Consider the following 25,311-nt stretch of genomic DNA (forward strand, 5'->3'; position numbering starts at 1 on the left):
TCTCTCTGCAGACAGAATAGAACAACCAGACACATGTACTGCACACGGCACTGAAGATTATTCTACATGGGGGTATTGTTAGGGACTCCCTTACATTCCGCAACATGTAGCACTAATATTTATGAAACAATTTCACCTGCTCTGTTTATGAACGTTAATGTTGTGCCCTAGTTGATTTCAAATCAAAAACAGGTTATATTGCTTTAAAGCAGTAGACCTGTGTGTGTGTGTGTGTGTGTGTGTGTGTGTATGTGTGTGTGTTTGTTTGTGTGTGTGTGTGTGTAGGTGTATAAGGTCATTGACCTCTCATGTCAACAAGAGTAGCTTTGTGAATGTGAGCACTTCCAACACTTAGTGTTCCTGTGCTTTCTGTTTCATTCAGGAAAACGTAGGCTGCCTTGTGGACCAAAAACAGTTAGTAAATAGATCTGTCATAGAAGATCTTTTTAGAATAAAAGACCGTCAAAATCATTGTGTCTATCAATAGTTACCATGCATCTTCTATCCTTTCCTATCATTTCTGCTTCTTACCTCTCCATACTTCTCTCTGCTTCTCTCCTCTCCTCTCATGTGACGTCTCTGCTAAGTCATAACCACCTGTCACTTCATGAAAACAGCAAGGGCCCCTTAGGGCTGCTACACACAGGTGGGACGCTGTCAAACATATGAGTGATGGGGAACATGAAAAGGGCAAGGATGGCGGGACAGTGATACCGGGAGGAAAGAATGAGTAGGTGGAGAGGCAGAGTAGGATGTTCAACTGAAAGATAAAGGGCAATGGTGGGGGAGGGATATAGAAAGAGAAAGAGATGGAGAGAGAAAAATAGAAGAGAGGGAGGGAGAGAGAGAGAGAGAGAGAGAGAGAGAGAGAGAGAGAGAGAGAGAGAGAGAGAGAGAGAGAGAGAGAGAGAGAGAGAGAGAGAGAGAGAGAGAGAAAGAGAACATGTGGCTATCCCAAATGAACCATGCACCCATTGTGAATGACTGGCAGGCAAGCTAAGGCCAGTCCAGGCAGGCAGACAGGCTGTACCCAGCCATACAAATGACGGAGGGAGAGAGCCAGCGAGAGCCTAATGCAATGTAAGCGTCTGGTGCTGTCAGCAGCTTTAAATCACGCTGGCACTTCACAACAAAAAACACAGAGGACTATTGTGCTACCCCACCAATAATGGTCAATTTATATACTGGGGTCTGCTTTCATTTCGTAAACAATTATTTTCTGGGAATGATAAGGGTATCCTTGCTGCTGACCTTCCTGCTGAAAGACTCGTAAACACAGAAAAAATGTTTCTTCCTGTACCCTGTTGGTCTTTTAGAAAGGGTTTTTTCAGATTTCACCGAAATGGTGACTGTGCACTGGCATGGATACAACAACAGTAACCTAACACACCATAAAAAACTAGATGCCATAGCCCAACTGTAATTTGTTTCTATATATCGAAGCAGAGAGAGAGAGAGAGAGAGAGAGACAGAGACAGAGACAGAGAGAGAGAGAGAGAGAGAGAGAGAGAGAGAGAGAGAGAGAGAGATAGAGAGAGAGAGAGAGAGCTGCAGTGTGGTGGTAAGCAGAGGTGAAATTCCTGAAACAACAGAGGCTTAGGGCATGGAGAGGAGCAGGCCATGCCCAGTGATGCGGGGGAGTGTGTCTGTGCCGGTCCCAGGCCCCCTGTCTGGGGCTTGTGTCCACTGAGCCTGGCCTGTCTGAATGGGAGCCAATGGTAAGCAGGGCCAGCCAGCCTGTATGCCATGGTTATTTTTGTTGGATGGTCCTCGTAGCAGAAAGTGTCTTTTGTACTAGGTCTTTAAATACCCAGGCCCAGCACATTCATTCATGAGCTTTTCTTCCCACAGCTAGCTGGTGCACCAAACTTCCACAGCACTGCTGAAAAAGAGCAACATTTAGAGTAAAAATGATTTTTTTGTAAAAAAAAATTGTAAAAAGAAAAACAGTAATCCCTTAATTCGGACACAACCTTGTAATGTAAATGCCTAAAAGTTCCAAAAGTATAACTATTTCTATGTATTAAGAATGATTCTTTGGTCTGTTTAACTTTTTGAACATCCTTACTTGTTATCAACATATGACTAGCAATGCAACAGTAAGTTACAGAATGAGGTGTGAGACCCATCAAGTAGAGACTCTGTCCAGCAACTCCAGATTTTAACACATGAGAGGTGGGTTTAGGGTGACACCCAGCCTTACAATGGGTTTATGTGTCCATCATAGACAGTGTCCATGGGCAAGACACTTCACCCTACTTGCCTCAGGGGGAATGTCCCTGTACTGACTGTAAGTCACTCTGGATAAGCGTGTCTGCTAAATGACTACATGTAAATGTGTTCGCCATGAAAGTTTGCACAGACAAGAAATTTGCTTTGGCGAACGGTGCAAACATTAAACATACAGGAATCAAAAATTTAAATATGAGAACTAACTATACTAAGGGTACATAACTAGCAATACTAAGTGGAATTCGAATTAAAATAAACTATACAATAAAATAAAATAAAAAATGTAAGCAGAAATTGCAGTAATTTACAATATAAAAATACAAAAAATACAAATATTAAAGAAAATGGTACAAGATTGTGTAGTGCAGTGCAAAAGGCAGTGTGTTTTTAGCACATTAAGTCATGAAGTCAGTATGAACCCTTGGCCTTGTTGACAAGGCCAACAGCGGAAGGGAAGAAACTGTTTTGGTGGCGTGTGGTATTGGTCCTGATGTACCGCAGCTTTCTGCCGGAGGAGAGTGACTGAAACAGGGAGTGACCAGGGTGGGAGGAGTCGGCCACAATCTTCCTTGCTCGCCTCAGGGTCCTCGAGATCTCTTCTCACTTTTCTCGTGTGAGAAGAGAAAAGTTTCCTTTCCTCTGTTCTGGTGAACCAGTATGCACAGTTCTCTACTCCTCAATAATTAACTGATTTCAGAAGCACAAGTAAGCAGAGTGAAGCCCAAAAGGTTAGATCTACCAACAGTTAAATATCATGGGGTGAAACACCGCTTCAGAAATGATGCAGAAAGCAGCAAAACAATATTCTACCCCACTAAAGTGACATAATGATTAAATGCATTCAAGGAATCATTGCCAAGAAGTGTTATCTATTCATAAGAAAGCTTAAATAAAACAAATATTCTCCAGCTTTACATTAGGGTGAATTTGAACACAAAACACACAAACAAGGAAAGCAACTATGCACAAGAGATACTTACCTATATAGACAGCTAATAGGTTCCTAATATGTCAGATCTGGTGGTAAGGAGGCTACACACACACCTGTCATTTTAGAGAGAGCTGGATTTGTGAGATCACAACCACCAATCTTGCCAAGCTTCAAGTTATTTGTGACCGAACCACAGTGGCTCAGACCAATCAGTGTCCCACAAGGAACTACTGGCAGCTACGGGGTATGGGTGAAGTTTGCTAGATGGTGATAGAGGGTTCATTCAATCCCCTGCTTAGTAGTTGTTTTTAACATGCCTTCCCTTTTCCAAAAAGTTTCCAAGGACAACTTCCCATATGGGAACATGAAACAAACTTTCTGGTGAGTCAGTTTACATTAAACCAATCCTAGCCAGGACAGATAGCAGTATTTATTTGAAGAGCAGAGACAGCATTAAATCTCTGTTTAACAATCTATGACAGTTGCTAGTTAATGCCATTTGATGAAACATGGTTTTATTACTGTCAGACTGCACACTATTTATTCACATAACTCTTAAATCTCAAAGAACAACATTGCTATGTCCATGCCTACATAATGACATCACCATTAACCATCCTGTGCTGGTGAAATATCCATTACCCATTGGTCAACATGAATTGTGTGAAAGAGAACAGCACTCCACATGAGTGATGAACAGTGCTAAATTACTTTACATTTAGTCATTTAACAGACACTCTTATCCAGAGCGACTTACAGTAAGTACAGGAACATTCCCCCGAGGCAAGTAGGGCGAAGTGCCTTGCCCAAGGACACAACGTCATTTTGGCACAGGCGGGAATCAAACCAGCTACCTTCTGATTACCAGCCCGATTCCCTAACCGCTCAGCCACCTGACTCCACTTTAGCCTTTCCTCTTCATCTGGAAATCTCCTTATGTGAGCACTGAAATTCCCCTTGGGTAAAAAAGAAAAAGAAGCCCATTGGGTAATTACTCAAGGACTTTCTCTGAGGGACTGGTTTCCTGGCAACCATGTGTATATCTGTAGTAGTCACAGTGTTCCATGTTCTCAGTACTGCTAAGACATCACCATGGTGATGATGGACAATATTGAAGAAGTCCTATCTATTTTAGAGGAGTGTGGTTCCCAACAAAAGAGCATTTTACTGTTACTTAACGGTACTGTTTACTGGACTTTGCATTCTTAAGATGGGCAGCCAAAGGAGTATTACTGTATGTAGCCCGTAAAACAATCCATGAGGAACCCTGAGTAATGGTTCATTTGAATGGTGAATAGTGAAAATGTTATTCTGAATCTATTTTCTATTATAGGGACTGTCAGTATATTTTTCCAACTCTGTGAAGTCACACACAAAAAATTTGAAAAAACATAAAAGCTTGTAATTGTGTGTTTATTGGGGTGGTTTGTGTGTATACTGAATCAATCCATGTGTGACTGCCTCTTCCTCATTGCTATGGTATAGAAGAAAAGAAATAGGAGATTTCCAGAATCCCAGTTCATTTTCCACTGTTTCTAGATTCAACATTATAGCTGCCCGGTCAACTCTGTCGGTAGCTCAGTTCATAACCAGAGGAATCATGCTTTAGGAATTCCAGTACATTCCTATGTGATGATAGGAGCAGTATCTAGTAGCAGTAGGCCTGCCACAAGATGGGCTTGATGTGGTGCAGGTATATATGAATGTGGTGAGCGATGGGTTCTGGTTGACCTTTGGGCTCCTGAAGAGAGTCTATTGTGCTTCAGATATCTAGCTAGATTTTAGTATGCTTCTTTGTCACATCTTGAACACATGTGGACTAGAGCTATCAACAGAATAAACTTGGATCCTGTAATGGATCTTACAGTGGTGTTTCCTGTCTAAACAGAGGTCAGTAGAACCTTTACAGTCCAACTGATTCCAAACATACTAAAGGCTATCAAGTTGCCTATTCGCCACAGGGTGGTAGTATAGGCCATTCAATTCAAATGTATTGGATTTCGCGGCGTGTATTTTCCCTACTCGTGACTTGCAATTTGCCACCACTCAGACGTTGTTATCGTGCAGCACGTGCAAAGTAGTTATTAGTTTGTGAAGAGAAAGATTTACTGTGACAATCATGGCAGAGAAAAAAACGGAGGTTGATTTGACTCGAGTAAAAAAAAACGCCGGTGTATGGCTAGTTAAGGTTTGTAAACAATAAATAATTACTGGATGGATTGTAAAACCTAGCGGGAGCCAGTCCAAACGTTCAGCGGTGTAGTAACTTAACTCACCATGAAAGGTATTGATTAATTGATCAACTGTGTCTGATGCCTATTCTTCTTACCGCATACAGGTTCCCAAATACCTTTCACAACAATGGGCCAAAGCATCGGGGAAGGGAGAGGTCGGAAAGCTAAACATTGGAAAGTATGCATTATATTTCATGCCAACAAACATTTGTTTGCAGAAGATAGGCTACTTGTACACTGTATTTGTCTAACGTGCTTAATATTTTGTCCTACTTTTTAAGGAGGCAAGGGAAATCAGAGGTAAGATCATGTTGTTTCTGGTTTACCACGTGGTGTCACTGTAAACTAGTAACGTTTCCAACGACTTGATTATGGTTTTCACTCAGTAACTTCAGTACAGTTTTTGTGATGGGGCTTAAGTGTAGACATTAAACACTTCACTTTGGAGACTTGAAGCAACAACTTCTGTGATAAACAAAAAAACTAATTCAGAAAGGATGTGATGCTCCCTAAGGGTTTTAAATGTCCATTTGATATGGGTGTCTGTGTTCCCAGGTCTCCTTCACTCTGAGTGAGGATCTGACATCTCCGTCAGGCCTGGGGGAGAAAGCCGAGTCGCTGCATATCCCCAGGGACTGTCCTTTCACCATGCAGACAGTGGGGGGACAGACCCTGGCTGTGTACTCTGAGAGCTCCACAGGTTAGTCTCAAAACAGATTCATCCACACCTAGCACAATTCAACTTGAAAGTGTAAAAGTCTTATAGCAGGTATTGGCTACCAAGTAGTGGGCCAACCAAGGTGTGCTTTGTATTCCATACCAACATGCCAGCCATCTTCATGCATGTTTTCCTTTTGCTTGTGTAAACTGAGACAGTGTCATAACAAAATTTGTGTCATCATGAAATGGAAGGATTTTCATTTGACTAGCTGAAATGCTACAACGTATCATTTTTAAACTGCCCATTTTTTTGCCCTTTCTCTGTGGTACAGATATTGGGAGGACATAGTTTTTTTGGGGTTGAGTATGCTTGCATGTTTCATCCCTGTGATCATGTGCACCCACATGCACCTCCATGCATGTGTGACTCCTATATAGTGTGCATAGTCTCATAACCAAAATGCGTCTATGGATGCTATCTGCTAAAGGATGCTGAGATTGGCTGTGGAGGGTCATGGCCAAATGTGAGCAGCACCAGAAACAGTGGAAATTGCACTGATAATGATTTTGCAACAGTAATTCACATGTGTAAGAGATGTCAGTGGCAGTTGGCTTTTGTAATTTAATGCTTAAGTGTGTGGTTTTTTCGCCTAGAGTTCTGCCTGGCTCTAGCAAGTCGCAGGTATTGATTAAGTGGTTGCCTAGCAACAAGCTTAGCCACAGAAGCTGGCAGACGGTGAATAGAGGCCCATCTGAAATGTACTGTACTGGTGAAAGCCCATTCCTTCCTCTCTATCTCACACTTTCGCTCCCTTAATGCATAAGCAAACTCATATTTTTTCTTTACACTCCTTCTCTTTCATGCTTTCCTTCTTTCACGGACTCTCTTTCCTTTTACACCTCTCCCTCTCTCCTTTCCCCTTCCCCACTCTTCATCTCTCTCCTTGATGGGTGCAGAGTGAGGCATTTCCTAGTTTGAATTACATTTGTTTCTCATTGTGTGTTACAGATTTACCTCAACGTTTGAGTACAATCCTGGCTCCTCTTCCTGAGAGTGAGACAGAGAGATGGATCATCTCTAATCATACTGCCTACTCTGTTATTACAGCAGACGAGAATTCAGCCAGAGTCCGTCTCTTTGTCTTGTAGCATACATGAACTGAAAATAAGCCGAACCCACCTGTAGTTGTGCAACTGTGATTCAAAATTATGTCAGTGCAGCCATCTCTCTTCCAGTGAGTTTCTAATTGCGCTGTGTAAAGTTCACACCTGCCCTGTTCTTCAAGTAATTTGTTGTTCAACGATGCTGCTCCTCTGGCAGGTTTTTCTTCAGGCAGTTTGTATTGAGAATGCCAGGCTCCCCTTCAGTTTAAAAAAGAAAAAATTATCCTCCAAATTCTGTTTCTGTATCATTGTCAGTTTAAATGGCATAGACGTATACCTCAGCATCTGAGTCACAGTTTAGTAGATGTGCACTAACATTACTAGGTCATGACCAGACTCCAGTATTCTGCCAATAGTCTCTCTATCCTCCATTCATATGATTTTCTAAAGCCTCAGAAGGCATCTCCAGCCACATGAACTGCAGGCTACAGTATTTGTAACACAACATTCTTGGCATAAGCACACAGAGAGAGGGAAAATAACCTGTCCACAAAGGTGATTGTGATGTAGGCTACTTGGCTTCATAGAAAGATCAGCAGTATAGGCCTCAGACATGGTCGTTTCAACTTCGCCATAGTGCTCCAGATCTGCTTGGTATGATTCATGTCGAAGCTGTCACTCTGGGTTTGTGGAGGTGCATGCTTGGGCGCTCGTAGGAGCAGGCACTGTACATACTGAAACGGAGACAGAGCGCTTGTTACCTGGCAGTGTTTACCTCAGTCCCCCCCCCCCTCCCCCCGCTGCAACCCATTGCCCCTCAGCTGCAACCCCAATTAAAGGGCTAGCCCGCTGTTCATCCCCTCGTCACATCACAGAAAGCTGGATTGGCATGTGAAAGGAGCTAGCCTGTGTGGAGATGAATAGGAAGGCAGAGCAGCTGTTGTTCCTCACAGAAAGTCTTGACTGCGAACAGATCTTCATTAGTTTCCTGAAATAGATGTTCGTAAGTCCACCGCACATGCATAAAGGAACCACGTGACCCGTGGAACAATCAGTGTGCAATGTTCCGGGGAAATAGAGTGATTTTTTTCTCCTATCATCACCGGTTGCACTGTACTCTGGCTGGAATCCTTAGTACAAAGCTTCTGTAGAATGCAGAGGTTTATCAAACATTTTGAACATTCTTCCGAATATGAAAGGTTCTTCAGTTGACAAAGGAGAAGGTTTAGAGGTGCCAACATTCCTTCGATTAATTGAAATATGCAGTCCATTCAGCGGGGAAAGATCAGAATGAGAAACATTGAATTGATGTTCAGTATGGCTTCAATTTATCATTGTACTATTGCAGATGGAACAGAGAGTAAATGGCTTTCGTTCTTAATTAGCGAGTTGTTGAAAAACCCTAACTTCATTGCACACCCTTATTTTGACAAACGAGCTGTGATTGGCCATACCTGCTTGCTCTGGATGTGTAATAGCATAAGCCCTTGAAGCACTGCTATGTGACAGGTCCTACATGTGTCTTCTGACCCTGGCCAACTCAGACTAATGGCTCCTATTTTCTCTGGGCTTGTTAAGCAGAGTGCCACTTGTGTCCCTCTCAGCCGCGCAGACGGAGGAGGAGAGAGGCGGCCGGTGCACAGCTGTCCCTCCTATCCCTCTCTCCCCATCCTCCTTGTCCTCCCGTCTATTACAGCTGCTTCTCATCTCGTTGGTTGACCTTTCCCCACTGTGTCTACGTCCCATATCCTTTTACTTACCCTTTAGAGAGGGGCAGAGAGAGAGAGAGACGGGGGGGGGGGGGGTAGAGGGGAAAAAGAGCGAGAGAGGGAGAGAGAAAGGAAGGAAGACAGGGAGATTGTTGGAGGTCGGACCTGTCCCTTAAGGAGTTGCATACTATGTCTGAGGGACATTAGTCATCCTCTTAGACAGCACAGCCATGGAAATGTGGTAAGGAGGGGGTGACTGCAGCTTAGAGTGGGATGTAGGAGTTGAGTTTGCCCAGCAACAGGTGAGAGAGCGTGAATAATCTGTGAATATTTATCTGCTAGATGTTTTGACTAGGTTTAATGTACCACCCCCCCCCCCCTCTCATGTTTGGTGTCCATCCCCCATCTCTTCTCTCTTTCATTTCTCTCCTCTCCTTGTCCTCCTCCCCCTCTCTCGCTGCCACCTGTGGGTGAGTTTGGCATCAGTCAGAGCTAACGGCTAATAAGCGCCGGGGTCTCATCAAAAATGGATGAACTTGATCTGCAATTAAAAAGCTTTGGTTTGATGTCTTCTTTGGTCGACGGTTGGCAAAGGGAGGCTTGTGTGTGTGTGTGTGTGATGGGGAGAGAGGGAGAGAGAGGGAGAGAGAGGGAGAGAGAGGGAGAGAGAGGAGAGGGAGAGAGAGGGAGAGAGAGAGAGACACAAAGGAAGACAAAGTGCAAGATGCCAACCTGATTGCCTCTATCCTTGTGTGAACGCGTGTGTCATAAGGAGGGGTCTGACGACAGAGTTCCTCTTAGCAGATGGTTTCTGGTGTGGAGAGATAGTGTAGACTGTCCAGTGTTGGGCATCTTATAGTAACCCCAGACCACACACACACACACACAGTGTTGCACATGCTTTTTAAACCTGTGTTTAATATCTTTTCTTTTGTCATAACTGCCTTAGTGCAAAGGAATGGCAAACTTTAAAGCCTCTTGAGAAGCAATTAGCAGCAAGATGTAAGAGGGACGTACTGTTGAAGAGTAAACTTCAGCATGTCTGGTTGGCATACCTTCAGAGAAAGAGTAAACATGTCTGGCTAGTCACAAAGGCGGTATTTCAGTTTGCGTCACTGATTCACTACTATAGTAAAAAGCTTTGTTACCCCATCTGGGAAAACTCATATGAAATACTTCTATTTTTAGTGGATGTGTGAATGTGATGACATAAATGGATGACACACATCGAGAGCATGTCTCTCATACATATGTCATAATATAAAAAGAGGTCCACCTTGAGGGAAGGGAACAAGTTTTAGTGAACCGCCTGGCCCATTTCTTAAAATATCCCCCAGTTTACTCCCAATTCTGGGGAGATGGATAGAGCAGAGCTCCCAAAGGAATCCTCTGGAACGATGCCTCTGTGACAGTGTCACAGTGATGACACAGTCATACCAGCACAATTTCCAGGCAGCCCTCCTGACATAAAAAATCATCTGTGATTGTATACATTTTCGGTAGAGTTCTTAATGATGGTTGTGTCAGCCTCATAGAAGGATTCTTCCAGATAATACATCTTTAGGAATATATTGATGGGAGAGAGCTACTTATCTTTAGAGGTGAATCTGTAGTTTTCTTGCAGTGAACCCTACTATGTTGGGATTAAGATGGGCAATCTTACAAACACAAACCTTAAAATACTATCAGAGAACATTTTGAGGGATTAACTCAGGGTTTCCTTTGATTGTGGTGGGAGGAATTGTGATGTACTTGGTTACAATTGTGTGAATGTTTAGATTCTGGCTAGGGATTACTGAATTTATTTACCAGAAAGGTGAAGGAGGAATTGGAGTGGGTTAAATTGAGATTGGATGTATGCGATTCATTAGAAGCCAACCTAATGAATTGTTACCAATTTAAGTGTACATGGAAAAACAGTACTTTATTGGAAAGCATGCTATTGACCAGTTCACTAGAAATGTTCTGCATATATGTGTAAATTCCATACATATATCATTAGACAGAATAAACCACAAGATGACTGCCAATATTAATGACTTTTATTTTGTGTAAAACATTCAGATATCGAAAAGAACACGTCAAGGTAATTCACAGTTGCTCACAGCACTAGCAGTCACAAATTTGCTTTCGTCTTTTCATGCCAGTGCACATGCACATGCTCAATTCAAACTCTTTAAGATGATATTCATCCTACATTGCCTCATTCAATCTGGCTTGGATAAGAACTTTCTAGAAGAGTGGTGTTGGGTTGGCAGTAACAGTCAGTATGCTATCACCAATGCTTTCACATGCCCCTCAGGCTGCAGAGAAAAAGCTTGGTCACAGAACTCAACCTAAATACAGCAACAGGGAAGAACAACAATGCCACATATTCTAATACCTCACTGTACACATCAAGACAAGGGGAAGCAGCCATATTGGAAACATCGTCCAAGAACGTAAATCTAATCTAAATGATGTAATGTTTGCTGTCCTGCAGTGGTATAAGTGTTCTCGGAGGTGGTGGATGTCATAGACTAAATCCTTATTTGCCAATGACATCGCAAAAACAATGGGGAAATAGTTGACCTGTAAAACATATCAGCAGGATCTAACTAACTCATTCTGTGATGGGGGCTCTTCCTTTCTCTCCAGTGAGGAGGGGTTGGAGGTAGGCTTCCTGGTGTTGTCAAACCCTAGCCCTTTTATGGAGTGTTGGCAGTATGGAGTATGGCAAGAACTTTTCTAGATAGCATTACGGCGATAAAGATGATGTTTGGTTTATTGTAGGAGCTATAAGAGATATTCTTGCTCGTTGCTTGCTTGCAAAGACGCACATTTAAAACTGTCGATATATTTGTGAGAAGCATGAACAGATTTGTTTTTAAGAAGCCGTTGAAATGCACTGGTGAAACTTTGCAGGCGAGCTGTGCGAAAGCCAATCTAATATTTCCACTCACCTTCGATCAAGATTCAAGACATCCCTTTTTCGAACATAGAAGAGGTGCCACGTGTTAAGAACCAAGGAATTTGGCGTGAGGCAATTCTCCCGTCCCCCGTCCCCCTCCCCGCGTCCCCTTCCTCTCCACACCCTCTCCACTCCCCTCTTTCTCCCTCCCCCGCCCTCTACTTGACAAAGTGCAGGGCCTCCGCGACCACCACGGAACCCTTGCTGCTGTCCAGGCTGGTGATGAGGCGGAAGCCCCCTCGCAGGGCCAGCATCACCGTCTCCAGCTTCAGACACTCCAGGGTGCACAGGAAGGTGCTGTCCTGCTTCAGCACCAGCCGCGAGCCCGGCTCCGACTTGATGAAGTGGCGGAACTGGATCACGTTGGACGACACCTCGAACTCCTCGGGGAAGCCGTCCAGGCGCGACTTGGAGATCTGCACCAGGCGACCTTTGACCTTCTCGATGAAGGCGGGATCGCTGCAGTACACCTTGAGGCCCTGCGACCTCTCGTGGCTGTCGGTCACCTCCAGGAAGGCGGGCTCTCGCTGGGCCGCCCGCTGGCCCTCCCACTCCGCGACCGCCTTCACCAACTCACTCAGCCGGTAGAATTCCGCCTCCCGTCGCAGAAGTCCCGCCTCCCGGAAGTCATCGGGCAGCTGCAGGTCGCCCGTCCGGAGGAAGTTGAGGATGTGCCGGAACACGGGCCCGTCGCGGTCGATGAAGGGGTTGCCCATGGAGTCGGTGTGCTGGACGGCCTTCTTCCCGCTGGCCAGCTCGTCCAGGACCGAACCGTGGTGGCGGGTTAGGGTGGTCCGGTGGGCAGCGTACAGGAAGCCCCCTACGTTGAGAGTGATGGTGCCAGAGGAGGGCTTCTTGAAGCTCTTGCTGGGCTGGAGCAAGTCTGGGTTGATCTGCCTCAGTTCACTCTCCATCCTTTTGAGGTTCCATTCCATGCCTCACCCGCTCGCTCCGGCCTTCCCTGACCGCCGTCTTCAGCCGCAGCCCACGGCGACGAGGTCTGTGCGCGTGTGGCCGTGCCGCGGAAGACTTGATTGGGTATGGGGGGGGGGGGGATGGATTTGCGGAGCGTGTGCGATGGCAGCGCAGGAGGATTCTTACTTGATGAGGAGCGCCGAGCGCACTGGCAGTCAGCTGAGTCTGCTGCTCGCTGCTTTTCTCTCTGTCCCTCCCCTCCCTCCCCTCCCTCGCTGCCTCTCCTCCTCTCCCTCTCGCCGCCTCTCTGCTGCTCCTCTGGAGGGAGGGCCACTTCGTCACAGAGAGGGAGGAGACTGGGAATGTGTGTGAGTGTGTGAGAGTGAGTGAGTGAATGATTGAGGAAGAGCAAGCAAGAGAGAGAGAAAATGCAATGGGGAAAGGTGCTGCTTAGCTCTCTCTCTCTCTCTCTCTCTCTCTCTCTCTCTCTCTCTCTCTCTCTCTCTCTCTCTCTCTCTCTCTCTCTCTCTCTCTCTCTCTCTCTCTCTCTCTCTCTCTCTCTGTCTCCCCCTCTCTCTCTATAATTACCCCTCATCTGATGAAAAGGCTCATCTGCTGCGCCTCGCCACGTGAGACCACGGGAGGGCCCCAATCTCTCTCCCTCACACACACACACACACGCCGACGATCTATACACATTCCACACGCACACTGCCCACAATGGGGAACATTATAAAGAGCCACCAGTCTCCTCCAACACACACACACAGCTCCAGCCTCCAGATGGAAAGGGGGATGCGGTAGTGTCATCTTGGTGGTGTGAAAGTGTCTTGGCTACGGCAGGAATCTGATGGTGAAAAGTGTTTTTCTTGGCCATAGAAATCCTCAGTATTCAGACCTGTGCTTTAAACCCTCTGTTTACGGTACTGCCCTGAGCTGGGCACACACAGAGTACTAAGTCACCAGTGTATCAGAGCCATGGGGATAAGTGGGAAGAAAGAGACATTATTCCGAGACATGACTCATGACATGTTATCTGGCTGGAAATGCGTTCTGATTCATCTGACTTCATTTAGGGAAGGCATTTAGCCGTGTTAGCTTCTAACTTAAAAGGTTGCGTTTCAAAGGATGTTTTCGCGTGTGCCTGGGAATGAATGTATTTATTCTGTTTGTCCATCTCTGTCTCTTTGCTATGTCCCTTTTCTCTATGTGCGTCTGTCCGCTTGAGATCCTGTGGAGGAAACGGCCTGATTACTGCAGACAGAAGACTAGTTCTGAGGTAAAGACTTTGATTAGTCCATATCCTCCAGGCTCTCACCTCAGGGGACGGGTAATTGGGCCCTAGCATCCGGCTTGGCTCTCTGGGCCTGCTTCTGCTACTAGCTTTGGTGGTTCATCATTGGCAGCATTGGCAAACCGCTTTTGTTACGAGACACAACCCGTGTGTGACTCTTAACTTTCGCTCGCTCTCTCTCTCTCTCTCACCCTCTCCATACTCCGTCTACGACACCCCCTCGTTCTCTGCTTTCTCTTTTTGGGTTTCTCTCGCTCTCTCTCTCTCTTTTTCTTCTCTCACTCTGGAAGCAGAGCTGTCACTAACATAAACACTGCAGTCAGGCAATGTGTCATGTCATCACACGAGGGAAGAAAAAAGAGTTCCTCCGCCAGCTCTTCTGTTAGAGTGAACTCTGTTTGGTGGAACTCTGTTCAAGTGTAGCTCCAGCCCTCATAATCCACTGTGTAGATCCAGATCTGTACAGATCCAGGTCTGGAGGGTCCCCCCTCCCCCCCGACTGAGGGCTGACCCAGCCGATCTGGATCTGAGGTACGCAACAGGTCTAAGATGGCACAACAGAATAGGCACACATACTGCTAAAGTACATTCAATAGAAGGATGCCTACTTTGTCAGTTAAGATGCAGTGTCTCACAGTGTGTTTGAATGCGGTGATGGCTACTCAAAGGCTGCAGGGTTGTGTGGGTGTGTGTGTGTGCGTGTATTTTGAAGTGGGGAACTACATACAGTATGTACATCTGTCATGTTAGATCCTATGTGTTCGAGTGAGCGAACGCTCATCGGAATTGACATGCGAGCGACACCAGCTCATGGACGAGGCGTTTCAATCGTGGTCTCTAATCATGACGTGATTAGAGTCATTCTTTCATTTGAATTGCAAACGAAGCCTCGGATTGGTAAAAGAGATGGTGGGCGGATGACCTGCTTTCCCTCTGAGCCCCAATGAAGGATAATCAGGAGAGAAAATTGTAACATATTGTAGAAGATAACTTCACAGCAAAATGTTTAACGCTGTGTTGTTTTCCTTGGAAAGGAAAATAAGGGCACCGTCATATCTTATTTCCACTTGCTAACAATAATAACGGTACATATTTGTATTTAAGCTGTTGATTTATTCATGATGTCTCTGTAAGACTAAGCTCCAGTGTTGACTCACAAACCGCTGTGAAGCTGGCATGGCAACCACTTAAAATAGTCATGTATGAGACGTGTGCTGGCTCTCTGCGTGCATGCCAGACTCTTGATGTTCATCTCGACAAACACGTCAGGGCTTCCTGAGAGGAGAAGGACCCCGCCAAAGTCTCACAGGTGGCAGTGGTGCGAGGCTCAAGTTACAGTGTGAATTTGAACAGAAGAAGAGAGCCCCCCCCCCCCCCCCCCCTGCTTCCCCTAAAAACTGCCAGTGTTGTGCAGAGGCTGTGGATGGTATCGATGATCCTTCCAAATCAGCTCCATCCCTTTAAATCATTTATAGCTAAGGCTAGTCAGATGAGATGGCTCTAGGGCAGTCTGTCACTGCACATCTCCTCAGATAGGCACACAGGAGCCCTAAGAATACAACATCCAAGGCTGTGTGTGTGCCATTAGACTTGGTGACTGCTGTGTGTGTCTGTGTGTGTGTGTGTGTGTGTGTGTGTAGGGGAGGATGGACGACTGGACTACTGTTGAAAATATCTGTCACCATTGTCGGTTTTGCGTGTGTGTATATGTGAGTCTCTTTCTCCCTCCCCCTCTCTCTGTGTTTGTCTTTGTCCCTGCTCTGCCTCCTCAAGGCTGAACGCCAAATCCACACTGCATTAACTTCTGCCAAGGGCTCTATTTACAGCTGACACTTTCATTCAAAACCAGTTGTTTCTGTTTGGGGAGAATTTCGATGTGTTCATTTTTATTTTATTTTTCAGGAACTGAATTTGGCAAAGGCTTTGAGATATCTGTTGGAAGTCCAAGTACTTTGTTGTTGGGATTCAAATGTGAGATCAATGGAGATGCCTAGGGGAACACTGGTAGGAGGCTCGGGTTTGGATTATGGCTCTGCTTGCCAAGGTTGGAACGCAACTCGCGGTTCCTAGGAGCAGATGGAGGTTAGAGGTGGTAGGAGAGGAGGAGGGGGTGGAAGATGGACCTTTCCACCCCTCAGCATTTTCTATTTCACATATTTCTACCACTTGTACTCTCTCATTTCTCGATTTTTCACTTCACCACTTTCTCCCTTGAGACCAGTAGGTTTTCCAGCAAGGTTAAAAAGACAATGGAAAGGTTCAACCTGTCTTTCATCTCCACAGCCTTGAGCTACAAGTGCTGTGGTCACTCCCCCTCCCACTACTCTTTTCCACCTCTCTCTCTCCCTCTCTCTCTCTCTCTCTCTCTCTCTCTCTCTCTCTCTCTCTCTCTCTCTCTCTCTCTCTCTCTCTCTCTCTCTCTCTCTCTCTCTCTCTCTCTCTCTCTCTCTGTCTCTCGCTCTATCCCTTTGCTCCCCCGCTCTGGCATCATCCCTCTCTTCTGTCCTCCCACTTCTCTCTCTCTGACCTTTCTCTTTTTCTCTCTGTCTTTTTCTCTCTGTCTTTTTCTCTCTCTCTTTTTCTCTCTCTCTTTTTCTCTCTCTCTTTTTCTCTCTCTCTTTTTCTCTCTCTCTCTCTCTCTCTCTCTCTCTCTCTCTCTCTCTCTCTCTCTCTCTCAACTGTCTCTCTTTCCATCCAACTTTGTGTTTGCAGGGCATATATCTCTTACATAGCTGCGTCCCTGAGGTCCAACCAGGGTTGTAATTCAGAGAAACCAGCTGCATGGAGGACTGCTGCCATGAGGAGCCAGATGGTGGAGATGGTTCTGGTGCTGGTAGAGAGATGGAGCCTGCAGTGAATAAAGGGGGAGTGGGAGAGAGTGAAATAAATCCAATTTTCTCTCCCCCTCACAGCCTTGACCTCAGTTGACCCTAGCTTGTGGCTAATGTGCAGATGGAGGTTTTAGCAAAAGTCGAATGTTTGTGTGTGTGTGGGTGTGTTTACGGAGTTCCACTGACGGGCGTTGCGATACTCATCGCCCAATAATTGCACATAATTGTGGCCATTTGTGTAACAGGCAAAGATGTACAGTATATTAATGAGAGAACTCTGTAACGTTTTCTCTCAAATTCCAACTACACAAACATGGCCTTTGGAAACAGGTGGATTTCCATGTTTAAAATGGCACTGCAGATTAAATGGTCATGACACTGAAAATCATTTGTGTGAGTGCAAGTGACAGTCTCTGGGGCTGGTAGGAGTATATTATATATAGAGAGCATTTTCCCATGGAAAATGTGTCCAAACTTTGGACTGGTACTGTACCTCCTTTATGACACTACAGGGCTAGAAGCCTTTTTTGTTCTCTTACGAGATCTGCATTCTGAGTTTTGAATAATTCAGAATCAGAGGAGACATGAGAGGTAGTGACGATACAACAGCAAATGTTCTGACCAACGATAAACGCCAACGCTCACCAACTGGATCCTGGAGCTGTTCCGACCCAGGCTTGGCTGTCTGGATCAAACCCGTTAGAATCCATGAGCCCAGGATCCCACAAAAGATATCAACAAGACAAACCAACAATAGCAGAACAGGACAAAGGCAGCTGCTCCAAAATAGGTGAATCACAAACCTGTAAAATGTCAAGCTGTTGGTTTGGAGAGCAGCCCTGATGAGTGTGCTGTGTGGAGGTCAGGTGGTGAAGCCCCTTGTGAGCCGTGTATTGTTATGTGTCTGTTGGTTTAGTCAAGGGGGGGCAATTCAGCCAAACATGAATTTGGATGAATGTTTTTCTTTTTGGACTGGCAGGGATTGAGTTACTCACCAACTGTTCAGTTACTCACACGTTGAAATGTATTTGAATAATTCAGTCCTCTGAAATATTAGTGTATGTACTACGTACTATGCTGTACACACATCAAACTGTTGACTTTTTTTATTAATATACTCATGCTTCCTTGTTTTCTAATGTACTGTTTGCATGTTATTATTATTTATATATTGTATGTGTTTTGACCAGGTGTTTGAACACTTCAAGTTCCGTTCAGCAAGTCTATTGTAATTATCTCTCACCATTCTGTGTGTGTGATTGAAGGATGATGTATTTTTCCAGATAAGATATGTCTGGAGGGAATGGTGGTTCAGAGAGCAGAGTGCAGACCTGTTGTCAACGAAAGCTACATGAAGCTAAAGAAGTGAGGTTTTAATCTTGTTAAACCTTCAAATCTACACTAACCTGCTGTCCACTTCTAGACTTGGACTTACTGTTGATGAAACAGATTAGCTCTCAGGGTACTTCCTCATGCAAATTGCCATTTAATTAATCACTTGAATGGTTACCATCAGCTTAGTCATTTTTACCTTGACTGACCTAAGACTGATAGTGAGAGTTCAGAAAAAGGTGCATCAACAATGTAGTGTAACGTGCTCCTTGACACTGCAATTATCATCTTTAGTTGGGACTTAATTACAGGCCGCTCAATGTCAATTATTGGACTAGTATCAGAGCCATAGTATTGTCTTTCCATCATATTGTCTTTCCAAGTTTGTGTGAAAGGTAGCATTAGTCAGTAACTTTTTGGTTGCCTTCAAAATAAATGCATTGTTGTGATGTCTTACTTGTCTTGTGTGTGTGTGTTACTCCCTGCTGCCCTCTCCACAGGCTGCAGATTGCAGAGTCCACCAAGCCGGTTCGTCTGTCCCAGAAGCTGGACAAGGCTGTCACCAACAACTTTAAACCTGTGTCGAACCACTTAACCAATGTAAGGGAAGACACTTCACTTCATCACGCAAAGGGGCACCCCATTGGCTCACTGGGTAGAGTGCTTACAACTTGAGCCTGGATTCGATTCCTGGGCCATTTCCTGCATGTCTTCCCCTCATGTCTTTAAAAAAACCTCACCAAGACAAGCCTGGGTTCCCTGGCGTTCAGACTGTGTAGATTGTGTCCATGTGTGTCCTTGTATGTCTAGTTGGACTATGAGAAGAAGAAGAAGTCTGAGGGGCGGATGGTGAGAGCGGAGAGACAGCAGGTGATGGACATGCTCTTCTCTGCGTTTGAGAAACACCAGTATTACAACATCAAGGATCTGGTGGATATTACCAAGCAACCTGTGGTGAGTGGCCTTCTTGAGTGTGCTGAAGACAACTGGGTGTGTGGCGGTGCTAACATTAGCTGACAGCTCCTCTCTTATGGCATGATCATAGGTGAGTAGGCCTGGAGGGATGTTTTACTCACAAGGACTGATAGGGCTACGACCCTGAAGCTGTATGGATGGTTCCCTCACTCATAAACTCCTGCAGTTTACTGAAATGTGGGAACCTGAATATTTACCAGGTTCAGCAAATAAGCTTTGACATTTCTTCAAACAGCTCAGTATAGACATCTAGTGGCCAAGGAGAGTACAGCAGAACCATTTTCAATTGAGGGTAGTAATAGTTAATAGAGGTGGTTGATTTGAGTTGTTTTCAGAGGTATTTGGATTAATAGGACCTCTGACCTGCAGACATACCTGAAGGAGATCCTGAGAGAGATTGGGGTTTACAATACCAAGAGTACACACAAGAGCACCTGGGAACTGAAGCCAGAGTACCGGCACTACAAGGTAGAGGAGGAAGAGGTGGAGATGAAGAGCGACTAGCCCAGGAGGGACCACTTTGTTTGGGGCCATCACTGTCCTCCAGGCTCCTGGCCAGTGAAGAGTTTGAAGGATTGTTCTTGAGTTGTATTTGAAATCTGAAAAATACCATTCTTTTTGGTGTTCATATGGCATTGTATCGTGAGTCAGCACTTTGGACTGTCCTATACATATTGATTCTGCCGACTACGTGCATTGCATTGTTTTTGACTTATTTACAAGAGTTGTTGTAGGCAACTCAGGAAATTCCATGTGCTGTGTGGTTTTGTACTTCAAATAACTTTAACTTTGGGCATACTTGTGTTTACTTGAATATAAAGACAAAAAAGCACAACAGTACCTTAATTCAATGTTACTTTTATTTTCACACTGAAATCAAGAAATCCAAAGCTATCCTGGGATCATGTTATATTTCCTTCTGGGTCAATGAAGTGAATTGCTAACAGTGGTTCTCAACTGACCTAGCCCTATATTTTGTCCTTAGTCATTAAGTCACAACCACAACTATTATTTTTCGGAACCATTGTCATTTATTTCACAAAACAATAGTGCAGTATTTCAATGTCTGGCGTGATGATCGACAAAGCCACTCAGTTTGTGTTCAATGTCCATTCTGTTCCTGTATTTAGTCTTTAGCTGGAACAGAGCTGAAAAGCCACTAACAAAGATGGGTTGTGTTATATGGTATGATGATTTTGATTGCATCGTTGGAGGGATACTCGGTCATCTCAACACCAAGACGGGCTTCCCTCGGTCAATTTCTTTGTCAGCGTAATTTAGCGAACGATGGCCATATGGGCGATTTTGGGTCAGGACACACCAGTTGAGAACCAGTGATCTTACAGAACTTAGAACCCAGCTGATGGAGGCCTGAGAGAATTCACTATTTGATCATCCAGCCATGACACTGTAAACGTCGGAGAGAGAAATGTGCAGAACAGAAAGGCAGTGACTACTTATTCTGCATGGCAGAGTATCATGTTTGTTCTATTCAATGTTTCAATCTGAACCATCCTTTGCTTTGGCCTTGACCTGCACACTGCAAACACCCAATTCTATCCAATACTATAATCAATCATTAATCAGTAATACAGACTGTGGGTTTAATAAGTCAGCGCTGACATGGAGGACCAATTAAATAAGTAATTGAAAATAAACTTGCATTGCAAACATTGTGTAAAAGAGTGGTCTGGTCGGTCCGGAATCTAGAAGCATCCTCCAATAGAAAAGCAGTGGTCCTCGGGATGTTACTGTAACCAAGGAAGGACAGGTGAGCATTCTGGGTAGGCAAACATGTACACACACTTTAAATGCACTTTATACGATATTGATTCGATGCGTAAACAGGTTTATTTGAACATCCGTTCTACTGGCTTTGAAAACTGGCAGTCAAAGGTGTGTCGGCATGCTCAGTCAGCGGCTAGGAAGGCTTGTGTACAGTAAATAGTGTATAGCTGGCTGGGCTCCAGACCAGTGGGTAGACACTGATGCAGAGTCTGATTCAGAGCATCACTGACATGGCTCCCGACAGGTGGAAGAGGATCGCAAGGAGTGAACCCAAGGGCAGAACCCAAATGGAAATGCATGTCTGGTTGCTTTCCGCAGCAGTTTTGAGAGGCTTAAAGAAAAAGGGCTCAGAGGGTGTGTGGTTGTCTCCAAACAAGCCAAAAGCTCTTACGCATTTCTCAATGTCAAGGCCGTCTTTGAAGAAGATCATGTAGGGGGTGGTGCCATCCTCACGGTAATCCAGCAGGCCTATCATACCCTCAGGGTTCATCGACTCCCCTGTAAAGAACTGACAGAGACGGTGGAAAAACATCCATGTCACCAGGCCATCATTACAGAGACTTGAACACGACTCTAAACAACTTAAAAGCCTGAAAGACATATGTAGGTTTATACACACACAATCAAGTTACAGGTAGATGGAGAAATGAAAGTTGCATGTACAAGTGACATGGAACTATTTGCTCCTTGTGAGAAAGGGGTGTTTGATTAATTAACTCATTCCAAGCTTGCTGCTTAAGGATGCCTACCCATTCTTAGGAGCCTAATTTTGGAACGATAGCTGGCTAGGCAGTCTGATGAGCGCTTGTAACATATCTTATATCTAAGGTCTCTGTTAACTTAAGTTACGTACACAAACCTTAAATTCCCAATTATGTTTATCACATCTTTATTCTATATCATTTATATCACATCTTAAACTCCCAACCATTTGTCACACCGTAAAATTCACAATCATTTATAGGACTTAATATGAAGGTAGAGCTTTGTGCACTTGTTCACATGATTCAAATTGTGATTGCTGGCTATCACAAAATAGCATGCAACTGGGTGTCCCAGCTTTTCCCCAGGCCTGGTATAAAGTGTATCCACAGGCCCATGCGACCTCACTGTCATCAATTCACTTCACTCCGTACCTCGATGTGCAGTTGCAGAAGAATTAAAAGTTCAAAGTAAAAGCAAAACGTAGAATATACTTGCTTCCATCCTATGTTAATGACTTGGAACATAAGAGAGCAAAAGTATCGGCATAATTATCAAGCTGACGGTGAGCAATGCTGATGCAGTTGTAAAGGAGAGAGAACATGAAATCTATTTGAACAGGATCTGTGTATTACCTGGTAGTTCTTGATGTTGCCCATGATGTTCTTCACCTCTTCTTGAGCTCCCGTCATGAAGGGCTTGACCCTCTCTGGGTTGGTCTCATCCAGCTTGGACTTGATCCTGAACAGGATATGGGACAGGAAGCCAAGTTATAGGGGATACACCAAATGGAATCCAAAGCTACGAATCAAACCACGAATAGGAAGCCTTCTCTCTCGGCTTTCGCGCACACTCACGCCTTCATGTACTCCTTGATGTAGGCCTTGTAGGAGTTCTTATCGAAGGGGGTCTCCTGCAGCTTGTGGTTCAGGATGATGTCCACCCCGCTGACTGTGCTGTTCTCACAGCCATCGTCCTGCACCTCTGCCGAGGCGTTAGCCCCGAGCAGACTGTCATCGATGCCCTCCGTCCTGCTGATCATCTGAGAGAAGGAAGAGAGGGAAGAGGAAATGACAGGAGGGAAGGATGACGTGGGGGACATCGTGAAGGACTGAGCACTGATATAGGCTTACAACGTTATAAAGACTAACTCAGTCCGGTTAAATGTGACAAAAATACGTCATTACACTAATGCAAAGTGGCAGTGAAGATAAGTTATTCAGTTGTCAGTAGTTTTATGTTGTACAGGTTCAGACTACTTACAAGATTGAATAGCCGAACACCTTCATACCTCATACTTAATACGTAAATTACCTTATTTGCCCCTGTAGACGTACGCAAAAGTCAGCATGCAAAATACATCTACGGGTGCTTATGTGCCAATACTATATCTACTCACAGTATACAGCTACTTTCAATGTGGACGCACCTTTCCCTCTACTTCATACAAAATTCCATTTGGCGATTCTGTGATCTTGTAAATGTCTGAGAACATTTCATCCCCTGCAAAATGAAGAGAAAACACGATAGCCATTTCATGTTAGTCTCATATAACATTAGCTGGAACTGTTTTTATAATAGTCTGCTTGTTTTTCTTCAGGCCATTTCCATACCCTATTTTCTTCAAGTGTCCTCCTAATTAATACGAAATCTATATTATTTTTAATAAATGTTTCAGTATTTTATTTCTTTGTAATGAGATTTAGTTTCTTTTTCATTAAAATGTGGGTTTACTTATGTTCTTGCATTAAGCATGACTACATCTATTAAATGCCATTTTGGATATTCCAAATGTTGGGAATATTTTTTAGGGAAACCAATGTGTGAAAAACTCAGATTGAAGTCCACACACTTTATTTGGAAGAATCCGATTTGGTTTAGACGTGTCCATATCTAATATTGATAGGACATCCAGTTCTTGTTTTTTTCGATAAATGCAGAATATATTTAATATAGAGTAAACAAAGGGTGTGGAAGTAGGCCAGACCAGAAACATGTAGATATTCGGGTCATCTCAGTTTGCTCGAAATACGTTTAAACAATCAGATTGTATATAATCAGCGCATCTGAATTGACATGTGCATTAAGATGCAGATTCAGTAACTGTGTTTGCAAGAACGAAATACACACAAGGCCTACATCCAGTGTGACCTGAATTCCTGCCTTTACGATTGTCTAACGTTTAGTGGAATGTACATTTATTTCAATATCAAAATCAGAACATGTTTTTATATTGTATGTAAGTAATTGTTTTGTTCTGTGCTGTATGATGAGCACTATTGAGGAGGGCCCGTGAAAAAGCTACATTCACTTTACAGACTTGAGCTTAGTACCCCTTTATGTTCTTTTTATCCCTCTCTCACTTTCTTTTAGGGTTTCTAAGAACCCAAGGGATATTTAATGACGCCTGTACACTCCCTGCATTGGGAGACAACACCCTCACCCTTTCTCAACTCCCTCGGCTTCGCAAGCCTTTCCATTTCCTTATTTTAATAAACCAAACATAAATCTTTCCAATGGTGCACCTTATATATATATATATATATTATATATGTGGGAAAAAAAGGTGCAGAAGCAGTTGAATAATATTTTATTTTGTTGATGTACTTTGGAGTCTACATAACTCTGGACCAGGCATCATTTGTATCAGTTGGTGTTAGGCCGAACATTGCAAGAAGGAACACGTTTCCTAACTATAATGATAGTTTTACCCCGGTCCCTAAAATAACTTCACTGTGGCATTTGCCGAATATCAAATGAATGTCGAACGTGAAATACAAAAACCTATTTTACATTGGTCTGTTTTGTCAGCAGCTATGGCCTTTAATTCACTGTGTGGCATTTGCCGAATATCAAATGAATGTCGAACGTGAAATACAAAAACCTATTTTACATTGGTCTGTTTTGTCAGCAGCTATGGTCTTTAAATGTGTCACGTTAAACGTGGCCTCAGGTCGGCAAATAATTACCGTAGACATAGGCTACGTGTCATCCCACGTCTTTTCTGCTATTTAAATTACCAGGAAATTCCTTAGAGCAGGAAGTAACGCGGCAGGTATAGATAGCAAACATTATGCATATGGCAACATCGATTATAAAAAAAATATTTTTAAAAACGGACTTGGCTCAATGTCACCATTCATGACGCCTTTTATTATACATAACTCAGTGATAAATGCACGCGTGAGCTTAACCATCTCAAGGCCTTGTCGGCATCACCAAAACGGCCCCTTTTCACGGTCTTCAGCTCATACTTGCTAGCCTAGCCGTGCAGACCGTTACCTTTTTGACTAGCACACTATTCCTATAAAACGTCAGAAGTGGAAAATAATTAGACCCGTTAGACATACCAGAGATTATGTCCTTGTAGATGATCATTTTATCTGATTGACAAGATCTCAGCAGAAAGATAGCAGTGCCCCCGCCTTGTTCTTTACCGGGTTTGCTCCTATAGGGCCGTACATTGGTAGGTGCGGTGTATTTAGACGTCTACGTCATTAACAAACGTAGCTGAATATAAAATCAAACATAAAAATCAGCCCTCTAGTGGAGAGTGGACGTATAAACCAGTTGTGTCAACCTGCATCACTTCCGATTTTTTCCTTTTTTTTTTCTTTAACCCCTTTCTCTCATATAGGGTTATATTAGTATGCA

General features: G+C 44.1%; 3 protein-coding genes across 4 annotated transcripts; 1 reads left to right on the forward strand and 2 right to left on the reverse strand.

Annotated features, from left to right (window-relative positions):
• Positions 1–5,241: 5,241 nt before the first annotated feature.
• On the forward strand, positions 5,242–19,795 carry gtf2f2b (general transcription factor IIF, polypeptide 2b). Its single transcript, XM_047046064.1, has 8 exons — positions 5,242–5,351; positions 5,502–5,575; positions 5,679–5,697; positions 5,953–6,097; positions 18,144–18,225; positions 18,693–18,792; positions 19,003–19,146; positions 19,537–19,795. Exons 1-8 carry the CDS (start codon positions 5,283–5,285, stop codon positions 19,669–19,671), a joined length of 768 nt encoding a protein of 255 aa, XP_046902020.1. The 5' UTR covers positions 5,242–5,282; the 3' UTR covers positions 19,672–19,795.
• Positions 11,979–12,755, reverse strand: kctd4 (potassium channel tetramerization domain containing 4). The gene has a single exon (XM_047046063.1). The coding sequence runs from the start codon at positions 12,753–12,755 to the stop codon at positions 11,979–11,981; it is 777 nt and encodes a 258-aa protein (XP_046902019.1).
• Positions 19,796–20,009: 214 nt separating the features above from the next.
• LOC124484936 (translationally-controlled tumor protein homolog) lies at positions 20,010–25,148 on the reverse strand. Of its 2 annotated transcripts, none has more exons than XM_047046066.1 (6): positions 25,008–25,148; positions 23,087–23,160; positions 22,515–22,699; positions 22,293–22,398; positions 21,347–21,463; positions 20,010–20,918 (listed from the first exon to the last, which is right to left on the reverse strand). In XM_047046066.1, exons 1-6 carry the CDS (start codon positions 25,033–25,035, stop codon positions 20,916–20,918), a joined length of 513 nt encoding a protein of 170 aa, XP_046902022.1. In that variant the 5' UTR covers positions 25,036–25,148; the 3' UTR covers positions 20,010–20,915. The 2 variants fall into 2 exon arrangements, with proteins under 2 accessions (XP_046902022.1, XP_046902023.1); XM_047046067.1 differs by having other exon boundaries at positions 23,057–23,160; positions 25,008–25,147.
• Positions 25,149–25,311: the final 163 nt, after the last annotated feature.

The sequence above is a fragment of the Hypomesus transpacificus genome, chromosome 23, assembly GCF_021917145.1.
Source record: "Hypomesus transpacificus isolate Combined female chromosome 23, fHypTra1, whole genome shotgun sequence".
Classification (NCBI taxonomy): Eukaryota; Metazoa; Chordata; class Actinopteri; order Osmeriformes; family Osmeridae; genus Hypomesus; species Hypomesus transpacificus.